The 19,104-nt window shown below is 39.1% G+C and overlaps 1 protein-coding gene across 9 annotated transcripts in view; it reads left to right on the forward strand.

Annotated features, from left to right (window-relative positions):
- rasgrp3 (RAS guanyl releasing protein 3 (calcium and DAG-regulated)) overlaps positions 1-19,104 on the forward strand; it is a 45,934-nt gene that overhangs the window by 23,001 nt on the left and 3,829 nt on the right. For 8 of the 9 annotated variants that reach the window (XM_063875102.1, XM_063875106.1, XM_063875103.1 and 5 more), the window contains 13 exons: positions 5,789-5,920; positions 6,191-6,293; positions 7,873-7,935; positions 8,516-8,647; positions 9,257-9,404; positions 11,511-11,684; positions 14,389-14,505; positions 15,215-15,493; positions 16,040-16,120; positions 16,799-16,912; positions 17,094-17,209; positions 17,686-17,833; positions 18,184-18,220. In XM_063875102.1, the coding sequence (XP_063731172.1) occupies positions 5,851-5,920; positions 6,191-6,293; positions 7,873-7,935; positions 8,516-8,647; positions 9,257-9,404; positions 11,511-11,684; positions 14,389-14,505; positions 15,215-15,493; positions 16,040-16,120; positions 16,799-16,912; positions 17,094-17,209; positions 17,686-17,833; positions 18,184-18,220 (1,582 nt within the window). In that variant the 5' untranslated portion in view covers positions 5,789-5,850. The remainder of the gene's footprint in view (positions 1-5,788; positions 5,921-6,190; positions 6,294-7,872; positions 7,936-8,515; positions 8,648-9,256; positions 9,405-11,510; positions 11,685-14,388; positions 14,506-15,214; positions 15,494-16,039; positions 16,121-16,798; positions 16,913-17,093; positions 17,210-17,685; positions 17,834-18,183; positions 18,221-19,104) is intronic. The other variant, XM_063875108.1, reaches the window with a different exon arrangement.

A 19,104-nucleotide genomic window follows, 5' to 3' on the forward strand; every position in this document is an offset into this window, starting at 1 on the left:
ATGGCATTCTGCTGCGCTGTCTTTGACACGTTGAAACCTAACGAAGTGGCACTTTGAAATCCAGCCACTTAAAAAAAACTTGTGTGATAATAACATGGTTTTAATGTAAGCTTAATAAACAATGGCGTTATCCCCATTATTATGCCGAAATGTATCGATCAACCAGCTACATCTACCTTAGTTCATTTTGTTTATGGCAACGGTTGACAAGGAAGATGCTTTGCTTTGACGCAGGCTCAAGAGTATTTTCTCAGAAGCGAACAGTAAGCGAACACTATTATATGTATATTAAAAAAACAAGTCCAGTAATGTCAGATCTGGAAATTTCCGAAATAAGTGAAAGGAGCGAGACAGATAGTTCTAGTAGGCCTACAGATACAGATGGTGAGTCTGTGGAGTCGGACTATGTTGGTGCCTACCAGGATGAGCCGTTAGCCCTACCGGGCGAAAACGGAAAACAGTTCCAGTATTTTTTTGTTTCGGAAACATGTGCAGAGAGATGCCTTCAGCGAAGCTGCTATTTTTGCAACTAACACCATTTGGCCCTCCAGCAACACAATATTTTCCACTGTGCTTTGATGTCTTAGCCATAGACGCCGCCATTACAGTTAGACTACTACAACTTCTGTGTCAACCCTATGACGTCACGCATAAAAAAATGAATTCGCACAAAAAGACAAAATGTGGCTCCTTTTGAGCCCGTTTTAACATGACTTCCCGGATAAATTATTATCCAGACAATATCTCATTTTAATCGCAAGGCTTAGAACCTTTAGAATCAGCACCCAAAACTGTGAAATTCCAACAATTAAAATTCGTTTCATAAGTCCTTTAAAGAAAAAGAATGTAATTTGTTCAAACAAACGCTTGTGTCAGGTTACAAGCAAATAAAGGGTAAACTATTTATTTGTTTGTAACCTGACTTTGTTTAGTTCATTTTCATACATTATAGCAAAGTGAATTGTTGGCATGTTTTCTGCAACTGGACTGAAGCAAAACTACTGGAGGGGGGTTGGGGTGCAGTATAATTGTTTGGCCATCACACAAGTGTCACAGAAAACACTGATGTCTTTCTTGCCTCAACAAGGTGATGGCAGCTTATTAAACACTGAGCCATAAACAAGGTCCAAACCACAGGAGCTCCCACAATGCACCGCTAATCCTCCTTCAGCTGCCTGAATAATGTGGTTGGGTGCTGATATAAATATTCCAAGCAGCAAAACCAACCACAGGATACGGATAAGTGTAAGATGTCGTATTATTCTAGACTGTACCATCACTGACTCATCTAAAACCCATAATGTATTTTCCAAAGAGCTGAATCCAACATGTTGCATTCGTAGACAGAAATACAATCTGTAGGCCTACCTGAAACTTGCTGCCTCCTCTGAACTATATACTCTGTGACCGTAACGTTTCACTCTGTTAAAGGTTTTTCAATAAATCTGGGTCCTTCCCCGGCTGACTCACATCCAAACATTTGCAAGTTATAGAAGACATGTTACGCATACAATATCAGTTGAAAGTAATACAAATTCATATTGAAATTAAAATATTTTAGTTTTGTCATCTTTGAAAATACAATGACTATAAATCATTTAACATTTTATAACTTTATTTGGATGCATATGTCTGTCATTCAATATTTTCTTAACTTTTTTTGAGCCAGGATTAAAATGCCTTGTCTCGATGAACAGTCGATGTTAAAGGAAGTCTTGCGTTTCACATTTGTCCCTGTAAGAAATGGGTACAGTTACTTACAATGATACGGAAATGGGGCCGTGTGGCGTTCAAGGAAATACTGTATCTTAATGTGGGTTACCATACAGTTCTACATCGAGATTCTAGAAATGTGTGTTATTGATATTGTGAGATTTTATTTTTACATACAGACTTTTTGCTGACACCTTTTCTTTTGTTAATTGGTTTTTAGCTGATACTTTTATCCATAGCAACTTACATTCAGTCAATATCATAGACGTGCCGCCTATGTGAGGAATTTGGGGTCAAGTATCTTGCCCGAGGGCACTTCCACATGTTGACTGCAGGGAGTGGGATTGAAACGGGAAGTGCTCTAACCCCCTGAGCCCAATGCCTCCGTGTTTGCTCTCATTGGGATAGTTAGCCCCGTGCCTGCTAAATGCTAAACTCAACATGCTAACACAATGTTAGTTGTATGACATGTAACTCAGTTTAGCATGTCAGCATGCTAACATGTGTGAACACATGCTACTGTAGACTGCATGTGATACAACTCAACCTATGTTTCAGAATGCACTAACCCCCTTTATACATTGTCCCAAACAGCTGGATCTTTTCATCACATAGGGACTCAAACCCTCAACTTTCTACTATATGATACCATATAGCCTAGCGTGTCGCTGTGTTGCCCAAGTACAGTGCATGGCTGTGGATTATTGCTCTAGCCTATTTCTTAATAAGAAAAATAAAGCACCATTTGAATGAGAATACATACTGCATATCTACAGCTTGTTAGAATCATTTGTTCTTTCAATCAATCTGTCCCTCACAGCTTAAGGTAAGAGGAAGTCAAATGTAAAAGTCTTGTTTCTGGCTGAGGCAGGCAGAGAAAAAGCTCTCTCAACCCTAGTGAATGCCCCCTGCCCAGCCCCAAACAGCACACTGACAGAGTTAAATACTATAGCTGAACCCATTTGAGGATTTAGCCGCTTAAGGGCCTGGACACAGCTGGTGGAGAACCAAACAGAGCTCAGAGTGAAAATTGTAATTTGTCTGGGTTTGAGAAACGTGTCTGCTCGATTTTTGCAAATGAAAAAATTCAATTAATGTTGCTTTAAACTTCAATTGGACCGGGAATTATGAATAGTTTCCTATATGATTTGGACATGGGTGCTTCATGGTGGTTAGACAAGAAAGTTCCATTGGTGTAGTGATGTTAAAATGTCTGTTTTTCAGTATAACTCTCATTGTTGTGGTGACAAATATCCATGGCATTTGTTCAAATGTCATAAATGTTTATTGAAGCGTTTCTGTCAAGGGTACAAATATTATTTAAATTTGAACAATATATTGTACGGCAATATAAAAAAAAAACATGTCTGTGAAGTGTTTTGCTCAAAATACCAAACAGATCCCCCATTGTAGCATGCCTCATCCCCCTCTATTTCAGCCTTGTTCCTGAAGTGCTGATTCTGTGTACTATACTTAAATTTGAGCTGAGCTGAAGCTGGCCACGCCCCTTTGGAGCGCATGTATGACCCCCCTCTGAAGAGAGAAGTTTCTAATGGAGAAACTCAGCCAATCGCTGCCGTGATTAAACCCCATATTATGTTCCAAACCACATCCAGCATTATTTCTGCTGAACACACACACAGAGGTGCTGCGGAGGGGGATTCAGCTCGACTGTATATGGGGGACGATAGGTTGGGACGTGTCACGTGGGCGGGACGTTGCCAGGAGTTCAATGTAAAGTCAGCCCACATTTCCGTTATGACGTCATAACCGAAGCAAATCTGGATCAGCTCGTTTGTAACCCCATTTTTAGAGATGTGGGTAAGGAGGAAAGAGAGAGGGTTGTATTTTCTGACACTTTGTGAGTCTCCTTACACACCAGGGACACATAGAAAAGACATCAAAAAGTGAATTTTGCATAAAAGGGGACCTTTAAAAACATATAATCAAACATAACCATCATCATTTTGAAAATAAAATGTCATGTTATGGGTCACAGCCTGAAGAAAAGGCAAAAAAGAAAGAAAGAAAGATGTCATAAGGGGACCTTAAGAGATGATGTTCCTCATCCATAGTTTTGACATGTTTTGGTTTTAAAACTCGATTTCGTCAGTGTTGGGGAAACAGGACCCAAGTGCAGTAAATCAAGTGGAAGCAGGTAAGGGTCAAAAACAAAAAGCGAGCTTTATTCAACAGCTGTTGACGAAAACACGAAGCAAGGGGAACACAGGACATGAAAAACACTTAGCTTCAGACATGAAGGGCGACAGGAACAGGCAGGTAACATGGACAAGATCAGGGAAGAAATGACGACGACCGAACACAGACAAAAGGGAAACAGGGACTAAATACACATGAGACAAGAGAAAGCTGGAAGGGGGAGGAGAAACACAGGGGCAACAGGTGAACACAATGACGCAATCAGGCACAGGAGGGAAACGCAGACAGGAAGTGAAGCTTAACATGAAATAAGAGGGAATACATTTCAAAATAAAACACACAACACAAAGACATGACAGACACGAAACAAGGATCATGACAGATTTGTGACATTGTGAGTATACATTTTCCAGTTTCAACCAAGCAATCACTAACTTTGCCCTGATGTTTCAGTGCAGTTAAACTGTGAGGCCCAGTTTAACTGCACTGCATCCACATGGCCTTTGGGGAACACATAATGTAAATATTGTCTGTATTTTGCGTCATCAATGACAGATAGTCTTGCATAACTTAAATTTTCATATCTATTAAGCCCTTCAGTGTGACAGCAGACCAACACAAAGGACTGCATAAAATGTTGTGTTCCTGATGACAATCTTCCAAAGCAATAAAACATTGGGTCCCTTTGCCCAGCTGTTCGGTCTAACTTACAAAATCTTGGTGTGACATTTGATCAGGCCTTGCATTTTGATCAGCATCAAATCATCGACCCATACATGCTTTTTCCATCTAAGAAATATTGCAAAGGCTCTGGGCTGTTGAAATAATCATTCATGCTTTCATATCATCCTGGCTGGAGTATTGTAACTCCATTTTCGCCTGTCTCAGCTAGCCATCTCTGAACTGTCTACAAATGGTCCAGAATGCTGCTGCAGGGCTGTTAATCAGGTCCAGCAGGATGACTCACATCACACCCATTCATAGATCATTACATTGGCTCCCCATCTGGTTTAGAATACATTTTTTCGGACCAGGGCCTACTGCCTGTCCCAAGGTCTTAAAAAACTAAAGATGGCCGTGCCTTTGAGGTAGTGGCTCCAACTCTATGGAGCTCTCTCCCTACAGACATTGGATCTGCATTCTCTGTAGAAGCTCTTTAAATACAACTGAAGACCCATCTTTTTAAGTTGGCCTTTGTGTCTCCTTGAGATATGTGTTCTTTGTTTGTTTGTTTTGGGACTCTTTGTGGTCTGTGTTTTGTTTTTAATGTTACATTTTTATGATATTCATGTTACTGTGGTCTTATTTTTAACTGTTCTTTTCCTTGTGAAGCACTTTGTGAATTGTATTTCTTTGAAAGGTGTTATACTAAATAAACAAATTATTATTATGATAAATATATAGTCATATAGTAAATGAAATGTAATTTGTTACTTTCCCACACTACCCTGAATAGAGTGAAATATGCAATATGGCTGTTCGTAACCTTCTGTGTGTTAATGGTGTCAATATTGCTCATAATTTAGCGAGACATATTTTTACTATTGCTGTTAATATTGTGTCATTAGGAATGGCAGTAGATTTTCCCACAATATTTCTGCGTTGGTGGACAATGGTTTCAGTTAATTTAGTTTCTTTTTTAGTGAAGCATCAAATATATTTAGTGTGCTTAAATAAAACACATAGCTAAAGACAGTGCTGTTTTGTCTTTAAAGGGCAGTACAAATTCCATACATATTAAATTCTTCTGAGGTCAAATTGATTTGAATAATAAACATATGTGTATTAGCAAGTGTGTGCTAAACTATTTGAATAATGACAAACAAATACATGAGCAAATTGATGACTTCACATGATAACAAAATCAACACACTGCGTTTATTCTTATACTAAAGACTCCCTCTCCTGCACACAGGAAAACCCTGATTGGTCCAGAGCAGTGAGCAGGAAGTGTTGACCTACCTCCAGTTTGGGATTATGGGAGCATCTACATTGGGAAAGGCGGCATCTCTAGATGCTCTCCTCAAAGAATGCACTCATGCGTTTGGTAGGTGACCCTGAATAAATTGCAACCAAGCGATAATAGCAATTAATGAACATGTCAGGGACAGATCAATTAGATAAATCACACATTAGATTCACAGACAACACTTGTGTGTTGGATCAATATGTTGTTGAATGGGTCTTTATATCAAATGTGTTGACAACAAAAAGTTTAATCAGATAAGTAATTAGGGAAACTTTACCACATGAACCTTAGCACAATGTTACCTCATGTTTAATCTGTTGACATTTTGTGACTCACTTCTCTTCATAGATGATAATGGGGAGCTGCAGGCCAACCTGCTCCCTCGCATCCTGCTGCTGATGCATCGCTGGTACATCACATCTTCAGAACTGGCGGGAAAACTACTGATGATATATCCCATCTGGCAGAAAGCCTGGAGAAAGACACAGCTAACGCACATTAACACAGGGCTGTATAGCAACAGGCATCACCTATAGAATACAACTCATATATTCAATGCTGTCAGCAGTAATGTTACCAAGGCCTTTGTTTATGATTAATAACCAAGAACTCATTCTCCCTATTACAAGTTAGAGTAGCTTCAAAATAGTTTTTTTTAAGGTCAAGTAATGAAAACATGTTGTTTTAACAAGGTTGCTGGAGATACGTACTGCACTAAAGTGTTTCCATAGTTAAATGAATTCTCACCACACAGGAAATCCAACCTTAATCTCAAAATCAAGAAAGTTTAGCAGTTGATGTTTGATTCTATTTCAGAGATTGATTTTCCATTTCCTTTTCTGGTGCTTTGGTGTTAACTTGAAATAGGCAACATTGATCCATGAGTACAGTACGGTGGCCGACAGGTGCCAACATGCTAAAACTGCCCAAAACACTTCCATCCACGGAAACATGCTAAAGCTTCAAAAACTATGCAGATAAAAAAAACTAATATTCCAAAACACATGCAAATGAAGGAACGTCTTCACCAACTTGTGGAAACATGTGCACCCTTTACTAAAAGTGTTGCATAAAGTAAACACTGCAAATACAAACTATCACTGTTGTGGGAAACTTACCGAACATGTAATTGTTATTGACTCTATTTAAACAATGTGAGCACATGATTCCTACCAGTTTTAATTTAGATCTGCTGTAAGCTAGCTAGCCAATGTAGCTAACCTAGTCATTTTGAATATACTGACAAAACACTTTTATTTTATTTAGATATTTATTATTGTTATATAAAAGTTATCTTGCACATTGTATCGAACCAATTCCGTTTTTTAATTAGCAAAATCCTAATTTCCGCTCTCTTTACTCAATCAGCTCACAGACCAGAGAGTATGCAGACCAGAGAGTATGCAGCCTCAAAAGTATAGTGATACACTTCAAGGCTCAATGTAGACAATGATCATTTGCCTTAAGTATTTTCATGTAAGCAATCTGTCCAAACATTTAACCAAAAGGCATCATATTCAGATGGAGAAATGCACAGTTTTTTAATTTCATTTCACATCATTAATCCAAATCTGTAAAGTAACTAAAGGTATTAAATACATGTAGTGGAGTAAAAGTGCGCCCATCACCACTGAATTGTAGTGAAGTAGAAGTACAAAGGAGTAAAAATGGAAATAGCCATCCCTAGCTGCGCATGTTTCTTCAGTTTTTTGGCACATGTGTTTGCACCGGTCGGCTAACATAGTCCAAATCACTGGACACAAGAGTAAACCAGCTGAGATAACTGTCTTCCTTGCATGCATCAATCTGCTATCTAAGGTGAGAACTGCCATCAATGTCAAATTAGATGAGCAATAGCCGCTGCTTTGGAAGTGTTAGGAGAGGGAACGACGCACACGTTACTTGTAGTGAATACAGTATCAGCAGAAGCCGAACCATTGAGGCTTCCTGTTTGTCAGTCACAGACAGCAGCAAATAAATCCAATGTTTACATTTTTTAAATCTTGGAAAAGTCCTTAACTGAAGCCCACGTATCGTGACTGCAAAGATGACGGCTGCCAGAGAACACGGTTGAAGATTTGTTATTTAATGAGGTAAGGTGCTACATTCATCCATCACATCACATCGAACATTTGTTTGTCTCAGCGTCTTGCATACTCAACCGTAGCCCTAACCCTATTCAACCCTAGCCCTCAGGGAAGCCGATGATAGCTTAACCTAATTTCACCTCACACTTTATGATGTGGTTATTAAGTCTCATTTTACAGTTGAGCTTACAATTCCAGTTGCAGAATCAAAATAAAAATCAGACACCAAAAAACATCTCATCCTTAAATGCGACAATGAACATTTTGCAATTGGTTTAATCTTGAATCAAACCAGTGACTTACTCTGAGTTTTAAGGACAACATTGCTCTAAGCTGGGTCACAAAGGGTGGGGACATCCCACAATTGTAAGTTGTAAATGTGACGTAAACTCTCGGGCACTTCCTGTACCACGCCACAACAATACAAGGGCATCACATGTGAGACCCGTGTCACAAGGTCAAAAGGGTCTTTGTTTGGGTTAGTGGAAAGTCCATGGAGCTAAAATTAAATGTGTTCCATTGTTTGTTATGCCACCCTCTTTATACTGTCAAAATACTTGCTGCTCATATCTCTATGTGTGTTCAGGTACTGGATTGTGACATTCCCTGCAGAGTTTAACCTGGACCTGGGTCTGATCCGGTTAACAGAGGAGTTCAGAGATGTGGCTGCTCAGCTTGGCTCTCAGGAACATTTCAAGCTACTCGACATCTCCACCATGTAAGACACGTACAACACACAGATAACCTTTTAAAAACTGTGCTAAGTGTACCCAAGTCTATTGGTTAGGATTTAGAAGCCCAGTTCTTCCTGTTTTGCAGCGGCTACGTAACACAGGAACAACAAGTATTAAAGCCTACAGAAACGTGCAGTGAAAAAAAAGACTTACAATTTTAAATGAGGTTTTAACCCCTAACCCTAACCCTAAAAAGTTTCTATCAACACAACACAGGTGTGCCTTGAGCTGCTCACAATAAAAGGCCACTCTAAAATGTGCAGTTTTATTTGAGAGCACAATGCCACAGATGTTATAATGGAGTGTGCTGTAGACAGGAACACCCCGTTGCTCTCACGCTGCTATTACCCGTCTCAAATGTTGTTTCTGAGAATTTGGATGTACATCCTGCCTGCCTCTTCCCTGACCTGACTACAGTGAGTCAAAGTGACTTGATTGGACAAATGCTCCACTGAATGCCGTCTGAGTGTTTGTACCTAAGGCTTTAAGTAGCTTCAGACCGTCGGCTATAAATTGTTTACAATTAATACAACTGTATCAGATATTTCTTTTGTTTGACTTTGCTAATAGTTTGCAAATTGTTATCCTTGTAGTCCGTCGTACGACTGGATGCGTAAGTTGACCCAGCGCAAGAAGCAGCCTAAGAAAGGAAAGGCCTCCCTGCTGTTTGACCACCTGGAGCCGATGGAGCTGGCGGAGCATCTAACCTTCCTGGAGTTCAAGTCCATACGGAGGATATCGGTATGTCATTGATCACATGTGGAACTATACACTTTTTTTCCACAAAAGCACCAGCTCTAAGGGATTGAACAGTCCTTCTACGACTAGTGGATGGTTTGCTGTGACATTTTGTACAGAATTCATGGCCACCACCAGATTAATTCTACTGGCTGGTTCTTCTAGTGATCATCTAAGCTACTTTGACTTTTGACTTTAGAGCCACGAGCAGGTTGGCATAGTGAAATATATTCAGAACTATTGGATGAAAGGCCAACTGTAAAAATAAAACTATTCACTAAAATATCATCTATTCTTTCCAATACTTTGGTGCATTGTGAAAACTTACTGCGGAACAAAAGCATGTTAGCATTGTGAGGATGATTTTTAGCATTTAGCTAAACACAAAGCTTGATACAGCACCACATAGCAATCAGGAGGCTAATTATCCAGTGGAGAACTGACAAGGAGGCAGGCTGGATGCTAGCAATCCGGACGCAGACTGGACATTAGCAGGCAAAAATGTGCAGACATGGCTGATGGGGTGAAAGTTAAGTTCTCTGTCAATCTGCCAAACTTTACTAATCAAAGAGTCACTCGCTGAGGGCCAGTGACAGAGCGTTATCCTTCGTGCATTTTGGCAGTTGAATTGAAGGCTTGAATTGCATCTTATTTTTGGTCTAAATTGTTCTTTCTGGCACTGCAAGGAAAGATCAGTGGAAGTTAAACAAAGATTTTGGTCAGACAGTTATTTTAGGGATATACCGTATTATTGGTACATAAGCTCATAGCAAGGCAGTTAAAAGAACAGGTTACACATTTTAGGGTTAAGTATCAACATTGCAGGTTCTGGGACAGTGACAGTTCTGGTTTGAAGTTCAGATACACGTTCAGGTCACTGTAAAGCAACATTGGCAGTATTGCAGGGAATGAGTGGGGATGGGACGGCTTTGGCTCAGGAGGGACAGTGAGTCGTCCACTGATCAGAAGAAGGATCCCAGAGCTCCTCCATTCAGCTGAGAGGGTCAGGTGACTAGGGACATGTGAGAGAGTTGAATGGATGGAGAATGGTAATACAAGAGCCTGGGAAGTAGTGGCTGGAGACAGGGACTAACACTACTGAGACAGAGACTTGGACTGATGCAACAGAGCAAGACTTACAATACATTTAAAAGAAGAAATAAACATTCAGCATCATAAAGTTGTATTGACTTAGTTACACAATACATCCTTGTTCATTTGGGACAATCAAGGTTTAAGGTCTTGGTCTGGTATAACAAAAAGCTATTGGTGACTAAGGCTAGTGTTTGCTAATGTAGGACGGATACTACTGTACTGTATTAAGGACATTCTTTTCAGAGTTTCGAGTTGAAAGATAGTTTGTCTTTTGATTAATTATTAAAAGAACATTTGAAGCCAAATAAAATCTACTCTGAATGTGGTTAACCACTGATAAAATGTTCCTGAATAACCCCTGGGAGGCTGAACACCTGCTGCAGAGCTTTGATGTAGTTAAATGGCCTCTGGGTGAACTGCCTTTAGACACTTTTTATGTGTGCATGAGTGCATGTCCTTGAGATGTAATGTAATGACGTAAGGAGCTTCTGCTTCAGTTCACACAAAATGTTCCTGCACATGGCCAGAAAGGGACTTCTAAAAATATCATTATGAAAATATCGTTACCTATCAATGCTGTGTGTGACCGCTTGATCTTTCTCTGGCTCTATCAGGAGCCATTTTCAGCTGTGGATAAAAACATTGTAAACTCATGCATTGGCTCAGGACAAAATATTAACTTCAAATAAAACACACAATATCTACATGTATTTAATACCTTTAGTTTTAAAACCTGTAGGTAAACGACATGCATGAATGGCAGTAAACCTGATTCTGATTCTGATGCACCATACAGATTGGTGGTTCCATCAGGATAGTTCCTTTTTATGTTGGACGAGAACATGGCTTCTAAGTTTCCCTCATCCTCAAAAATGCTTTTTTTTATACTAATGAGAAAAGCAGTGCAATGAACAAAACAGACTTGAGAACCAAATGAAAATCCCTGACAGTCCCTGAAGATTAGATTGAAAGTTCACTGCCTGATATCTGACCTATAATATGTTTAATCTGCAGTTCACTGATTACCAAAGCTACGTGATCCACGGTTGCCTGATGGACAACCCGACTCTGGAGCGCTCCATTGCTCTGTTCAACGGAGTCTCGCAGTGGGTCCAGCTCATGGTGCTCAGCAAGCTTACGCCTCAGACCCGCGCAGAGGTTATCACCAAATACATCCACGTGGCTCAGGTAAGACATGGAAGAGGCAGCACTGCACTCCCTTACAGAGCATCTCCATTTTCAGTGCTTTCAAGTGTTTTACTATCCACAAAAAATGGACATGAGCAACGCTTAAGCTTCACATGGTCCAGGCTTTCAATCCGTCCTGAACACCTCACCAGACAGAAACAGACACTTCTGTCTTATACGCATGCTGCTCATGACTCAGATACAACAGTGACGTTTTGTCAACTCCAGACAAAGGCCCTCTTAGCTCATAGCATTGTAGCTCATCACATCATTGCTTTTGCTTTTTTGGGGCAACCAGTGCCTTTATTTAAGTGGCAGGGTTGAAAAAGGGAGACATAGGTGAAGACACGTGCCACAGTGTCCCAGGCCATCCATCTATTGAAACCCGGACCCTCCAGTATAATGCCGCCAGCTCTACCAACTGAGCTACGGAGGCTTTGGCTTTTTTGCTCTGGACTAATTATAGAATCCAGAAAGACAGAAAATAATCCAAGCTATCACAATATGTGACAATTTAGCAAAACAGCTATTGTAGTAAAGTATGCAAGAAATTATAATAAAGCCTTAAATAAATAGTATGTAAATGTTAATTATAATTACTAAGTAATACATCAAATATGTCTCTAATTGATTTAGTTTTTTAGATGAGCTTCCCATATTCACTGCCCTGAAAGGGCTTGAGTTTGGACAGCATGCAGCACAATAGTGTGTGCGCTTTCATTGAAGCTGTCACTTTTATTTTTATGATTATTTATATATACAGCTCCAGAAAAAATTAAGAGACCACTCCCAATGTCTCTTAAATCTTTATCTCTACATGTATGGCAGCCATTCCAGTGTCTGTTGAATTCCAGCACAGAGAAAAATTGTCAGGAGTTTATAGAATAGAAATATACAAACAATTATTTAACTCAAAGACAAACCTATAAATAATAAAACAAGAGAAAATCATAATGCTGAAGTGGTCTCTTAATTTTTTTTCCGTGGCTGTATTTATGCAAAATAATTTTGTTACAAAGGCTTTAATTACTTACGCACAAACAGGAGTGTTTCAGTATTTCTTAATAGTAAATGAAAATGAACACACTCTTTATTAATCTGTTTGAAAATCATAGAAAAATGTTTGAAAAATATAAACAGTTTCAGTTGTATTCCCACCTACCCTGTTTTCAAAAGACTATCACCATTTAAACTCACAATGTGAATTATAGTGTTTATCCAATGCAGCATATCTTTAAAACCTCTCTCATACATTTATAATGATAACTGCAATCAATAACACCATATCATCACAGAATCAGCGTCTGCTTTAATGATGAGAATCCTACATCTCTATTCCAGGTTCCTATCCAATAATATCTTAACTTATTGATCCCATCTTCAATTTCTCATGAAGAAAATATATGATAAGATGAACAGAAAGCCTCATCTTCATCTACTGAGAGAGCCAAGGAGCTTCTCCAATCCTCCTCCATCCGTCCTAAAGAAACGGATGGTATCCTGCTGACAGGCTCTCAGTGATGTTATCTCCACCACAGAGAGACTGTCTGCACACAGGCTCAAGAGGTCATTAACCTCAGGGCCATGAATATTATGGGCTTTTCTTTACGACACATTGATGTTTGTTTTAAATATCAAAAGAATTGATAGCATCCTCCAAAATCACAGGTTCCTGCTCTATCAATTGAATCACTTTATTACTGAAAGAAGGTCCTGTGGTGCCCTCTGGTCCTTGTTCTCCAGAACTGCCAGCTGCTTTCTGCTGCAGTGAGCACTCTGATTCGCTAACACTACACCTTTGTACCACCATGCTGATCCGTCCAGCTCCCAATGCTCTAATACTGTGAATATGGGTGTCATCGGGTGTTGTGTCTGACAACATGTCATGCAGCTGACACTGGGTACTGAGCATTATTTGACATCCTATACCAAAACCATATCCTGGCTACAGTGCATGTAGGGAAATAACTTGCATCAATATGTTGTTGTTTTTTCTCTTTAGGACAAATAATATGTTGCTCCATATCAGCTGTTTTACATGCTGTTTGTGTTTGGATAAGACGTACTTTTATTGATCCCAGTTGGGAAAGGATTTTGTCACAGCAGCATGTGGACATTGCACATATCAAATAAACATAAACAGCAAATATATATGTATGTACAGTCAAAATTCAACAAATTAACAATACAGAAAAGTTCATGTACATATCAAGAGTGATTTAGAGTATCTCTATTGCATATGCAATATTATGATACGGATTAACATATAGAATTGAAGTCAGTGTACTTTGATGGATAGATAGTGAAGCGCCTGAGACAGACAGCCTCATATTTAATGTACAAAGGAAATGTGTACCATCTTACTCTCAGCAGGAAAGCAAATAAGAATACTTCCAACAATGTGTGAGGGAGCCATTTATGCACTGAAATATAAATATATCCTGTCCAATCAGTATTTAGAATTCCTCTGAGCCTGAATCTGATGCCAAATTTCATTTAATTTACCTGAGAAACATATATGAATATCTTCATACGACTACAAGCTATTTAGAGGTTTTTTCATCACAGCTTTTCTACGATGGTTGTCTTATGTTCTATTATATTTGTATATATAGAAGGTATTTCACTGTCACAGAATATGTTTGGTCAGATAAACAATAAAGAACAACAGTGGTAGGTTAACCATGTCCCTCTTTGTCATTAGAAACTTCTACATCTGCAGAACTTCAACACTCTGATGGCGGTGGTGGGGGGGCTGAGCCACAGCTCCATATCTCGACTGAAGGAGACTCACTCTTATCTGGCTCCAGAAGTTGTAAAGGTGAGTCGATACGAGCCCCCCCCCCCCTCCCACACACACACACACACACACACACACACACACAGGAACACACAGAGTGGCCTGGTTCTGTATACAAGGTCTGCTAATGCACAGTTAAAGGAGATCCAATGCTAATGTGTCGGTAGGGCAGCTCACTTAGACATGTTTTGTTTTATTTTATTATTTATTATTTATTTTTCTTAATACATTTTTTTTATGGATACACTTTATTTGTAAAATACCTTTCAAAGTGCTTTTACATAAAAGCCGGGATCGTTTGATCAAGCTTTGTTTTTTTTAATGTATTTAGTTAAAACATTTATGTTGCTTAAATTAGGAACATGTTATCAATGAGGCAACAGTCTTCACAGGTAGAGATAGTCAGCCACAAGTTCTGGGTCCAAAACCAGTTCCTCACATAGCCACTAGAGGCTGCCTCCAGGCAGGTTTACTAATGAGTCCTCAAACTTTTCTAAAGAAATATGCTGCAGTGAGCATGGAAAAACACAAGAAATGTTTTAAAGAATATTGACACAAGGTAGAAAAAGGATTTCCACAACTAATTCCATGACCTTTCACCATCATTGGTCTATAAAGTGTATATGTAACCCTTGAATAGCTGATATTTAGTCTATGTCTGTGGTCCAGTATGCATGTCCCATGATTGCTACACCGCTTACTTTGTCATTTGATCGTTACACTAATCCAGATGTGGAGCGAGATGACGGAGCTGGTTTCCTCCAACAATAACTACTCCTGCTACCGGAAGGCCTTCAGTGAATGCCAGGGCTTTAAGATCCCCATCCTGGGTGTGCACCTGAAGGACCTGATTGCAGTGCATGTAGTCTTCCCTGACTGGGTGCATGACAGTAATGAGGTGAACCTGGTGAAGATGCATCAGCTCTACATGACCTTCAACGAGTTGGTGTCATTGCAGACTGCAGCGGCCCAGGTGGAGCCCAACATGGACCTGATTTACCTGCTGACGGTGAGGGGCCACCATTAACACCTGAGAGGAAACATTTAATGGCTTTAAATAAGAAGTGTTGCTGCTGGCAAAATTAGTGTGCATATAAGGAATTGGCCCAATATCAAATTCACAACAAAGATTAATCTCTGTCTTTCTCTTTTGTTTCTGCTCCACCATCAATCATAATAGCAGCTTCTTCTGTGAGAAGGGGAGTAAAATGGATTAAAAAGCGACTTTGAGTCTGAGAAAAGTGGTTTAGAAATACAATGTATTATTATTGTTATTATTATTATTATTATTATTGTTATTATTATTATTGTTATTATTATTATTATTATTGTTGTTATTATTATTATTTTTGTAGCAGAACATATTCCTCAAAACCCTAACCCCATCGCTGTAATCCAACTGAAAAAATCAGCGCTATATTTCCAACAGTGTGATTAATCAACATTTAACAGTCCACACACATTAAACTGAAGCTTACCATGTTGCTTTCAATTGTTTATAGATTTAATTGTTTATAGGTTAAACTCATTCTATCCAAAACCCTTGTGTTTTCAGCTTTCTTTAGACCTTTATTACACCGAAGATGAGATTTATGAGTTGTCATTACTAAGGGAACCACGCAACCACAAATCATTGGTGAGTTTCAGACAAACGTATTTTGTGCATGTTCGACAACATTTATAGGTATGCTGAAATGTTCAACACCTTTTTGCACTCTAATATATGTAATATTTATTTTTGAAAACTATCAATTGGAAATATTTGTATTTTCGTCGTTTTTTTCTCCTTTGGAACTAAAGCTCCAGAAAAAATGAAGAGACCACTCACTCCATATTTTTCTTAAATCTTTATCTCTACCTGTATGGCAGCCATTCCAGTGTCTGTTGAATTCCAACCCAGAGAACAATTGTCAGTTGTTTATAGAACACAATAATAAAAAAATGGTCTGTGGTTAACACAAGCTGAAGACATCTTCACGTTTCGTTCTAGGACATTAAATACATCAGACTGGTGAATGTGTGAAGCTTGCGACCAAAAGTCATCACGTTAGAAATTAGCCACCTTTAGCTTAGCAATGGTGAAGAGAATTGAATTGATCATGCTGTAGTTTTACACACAAACCTTAGCTTTTTACTTCTGCTAATGGCACTCACATATTATAATTGGTGTTAATATGTGGAGATTATTTGCCAGAGAGCTCATTTAATACAATAATTGAAATCCAAAGGAAAACAACTTTTATTTTTCGTCGAGGGAGCCATGGCAATTTGCTGAACTTATTCCTTTGTGCGTGAACGTTGTCCTTCCTCACAGCCTACCTCTCCAACAACTCCCAACAAGCCCCTGGCCCCACTGGACTGGGCCTCCGGTGTCACCACCAAACCCGACCCCTCTGTGGTCAACAAACATATCAGGAAGGTGGTGGATGTGAGTGGACGACACACCTTTTTCAAATGATGTGTGTGTGTGTGTGTGTGTGTGTGTGTGTGTGTGTGTGTGTGTGTGTGTGTGTGTGTGTGTGTGTGTGTGTGTGTGTGTGTGTGTGTGTGTGTGTGTGTGTGTGTGTGTGTATGTGTGTTTTTAATGGTTTTTTCTCGTCATTGGGAAGTCTGTGTTCAGGAATTATGACCATGACCATGATGGCTATATCTCTCAAGAGGACTTTGAGAGCATTGCTGCTAATTTTCCCTTCCTGGATTCCTTCTGTGTTCTGGACAAAGATCAGTGAGTGTCCCCAAATAATCCACTTCAGTATTAACTACACTTTTAAGGCCATCGCATGGCAACGCAGTTTAACTTAAGTTCCCAGTAGATGCTGGGTTGTAGCTACTTTTCAAATAATGTAAGATTTCTAGTTTCAAACTATTTTTTCTCTTGAAGTAAAAAAACACAGAAGTAATTTTTAACTGCATCAAGAATTATGTTCCCCACCCACAACCACTTTCTTATTGTGACGCCACATAACAATGAGTTCAATGGCTTTAGCTTACAGTGACGTTCAAATAAGCTTAGAAGTAAATGCTCCTTCAGAATAAAATGTGTAATAACAGTTATTGGAATTGCATTAATATAGATTATCTTGTCATGTTAGATTGAAAGAAGGGCACACTCTTTTGATTCCTTAAATGATTTAAATATCTTCTCTCTTGTCCTGCTCCTTGTTTTGTCTTTTTTTTCTCTATTCCTCCTCTTCCTCTCAGAGATGGATTGATCAGTAAGGATGAGATGATAGCGTATTTCCTCCGGGCTAACCCACTGCTCCAGTGTAAGATGGGTCCAGGTTTCATCCACAACTTCGCCGAGATGACATACCTGAAGCCCACCTTCTGTGAACATTGTGCTGGATTTGTGTGTATCTCTAACATTCTGTCACTGTACTTTTCATGCCATCTTGATGTTCCTCTTAGCAATAAAAAGGGCACATATTGTAAATAAAGACCGGCCTGCATTAAGACCATATGTGGGTCATGACACGTGTCCTGTTCAGCCACAGACTGTATCTCTTTGCCTGGTTGGATTATATTACTAATGGCCCTGCGCATGTGTAGTTTCAGCAGCAGTATTGAGTTATTGCAGATGCATTCAAATCATTACAGGAAGTGTTATCAAGGCTTTTAGAACATGCCTCCATGCTTTTATTTTTTTACGTTATGTTTTGTGTTCCTAACTCCCCCTTCTCTACATTTCTGGACCTGCAGCTGTGGGGAATCATCAAACAGGGCTACAAGTGCAAAGGTATTATTTCATTGCATTCTTCTGTAAAGACCATAAACACAATATGCATCTTACCGTGGTTACTGCAATGTAATGTATAACTGGGCAATGTAATGTATAACTGGCCTTTATTGTATTGAAGTTAATAGAGGAAACAGCCTTTATGAAATACAAGTAATTAACGCTCATCTTGCTGCCTACATCAAGTACATTTGAAATGTATGCAATATTAAATAGGACATATTCAGACTTTCAGGTTCATGTATGTCATTTTGCCACTACTGTGACAATCTTATAAATGCTTTAATGTTCAAAAATATCTTTATTTTTCTCATACTGCCTGTGCTGCACCTCTTTCCACCCTCTGTCTGAAATGCAGAAATGTCCCACCCCTTATCCTATCACGTACAATGTGTTTGAGCGAAAGCCAATACAAGCGTGAGTTTAACATAGTGATGTCACTATTTCACAGGAGTAAAACAATTTACATGCACAAAAACCTATATAACACACTACAGGTAAGGGAATACCCAAATAAGCAGAATAAGGCCTCTTTAAATTAAATATATATGACTCATTCTGTCCAGCAGAATGTGTTTAACACAGTCAGGTTCCTTTTTCAGTTCAGTTCACAAATTCTCAATTCGATGTAGTTTCATACTCTAACCGCATTGTCTGTGAGCCATTTTGTTTAGGCTTTAGGATCCTTAGGAGTGTTGTTCTGCTGGAAGAACCATTTACAAACAAGCTGTACATTTATTTTTCTCTGTGTTGAGATGTTTCTTCAGTTTTTGCAGATTATCCTCCCTCTTCATGATGCCATTGATTTTCTGGAGTGCAATAGTCCATTATCCCACATCACAACTCCATTAGATAGTGCCGCCCTCCCCCTGTACTTCCGTAGC

The sequence above is a fragment of the Eleginops maclovinus genome, chromosome 22, assembly GCF_036324505.1.
Source record: "Eleginops maclovinus isolate JMC-PN-2008 ecotype Puerto Natales chromosome 22, JC_Emac_rtc_rv5, whole genome shotgun sequence".
In the NCBI taxonomy this organism is placed as follows: Eukaryota; Metazoa; Chordata; class Actinopteri; order Perciformes; family Eleginopidae; genus Eleginops; species Eleginops maclovinus.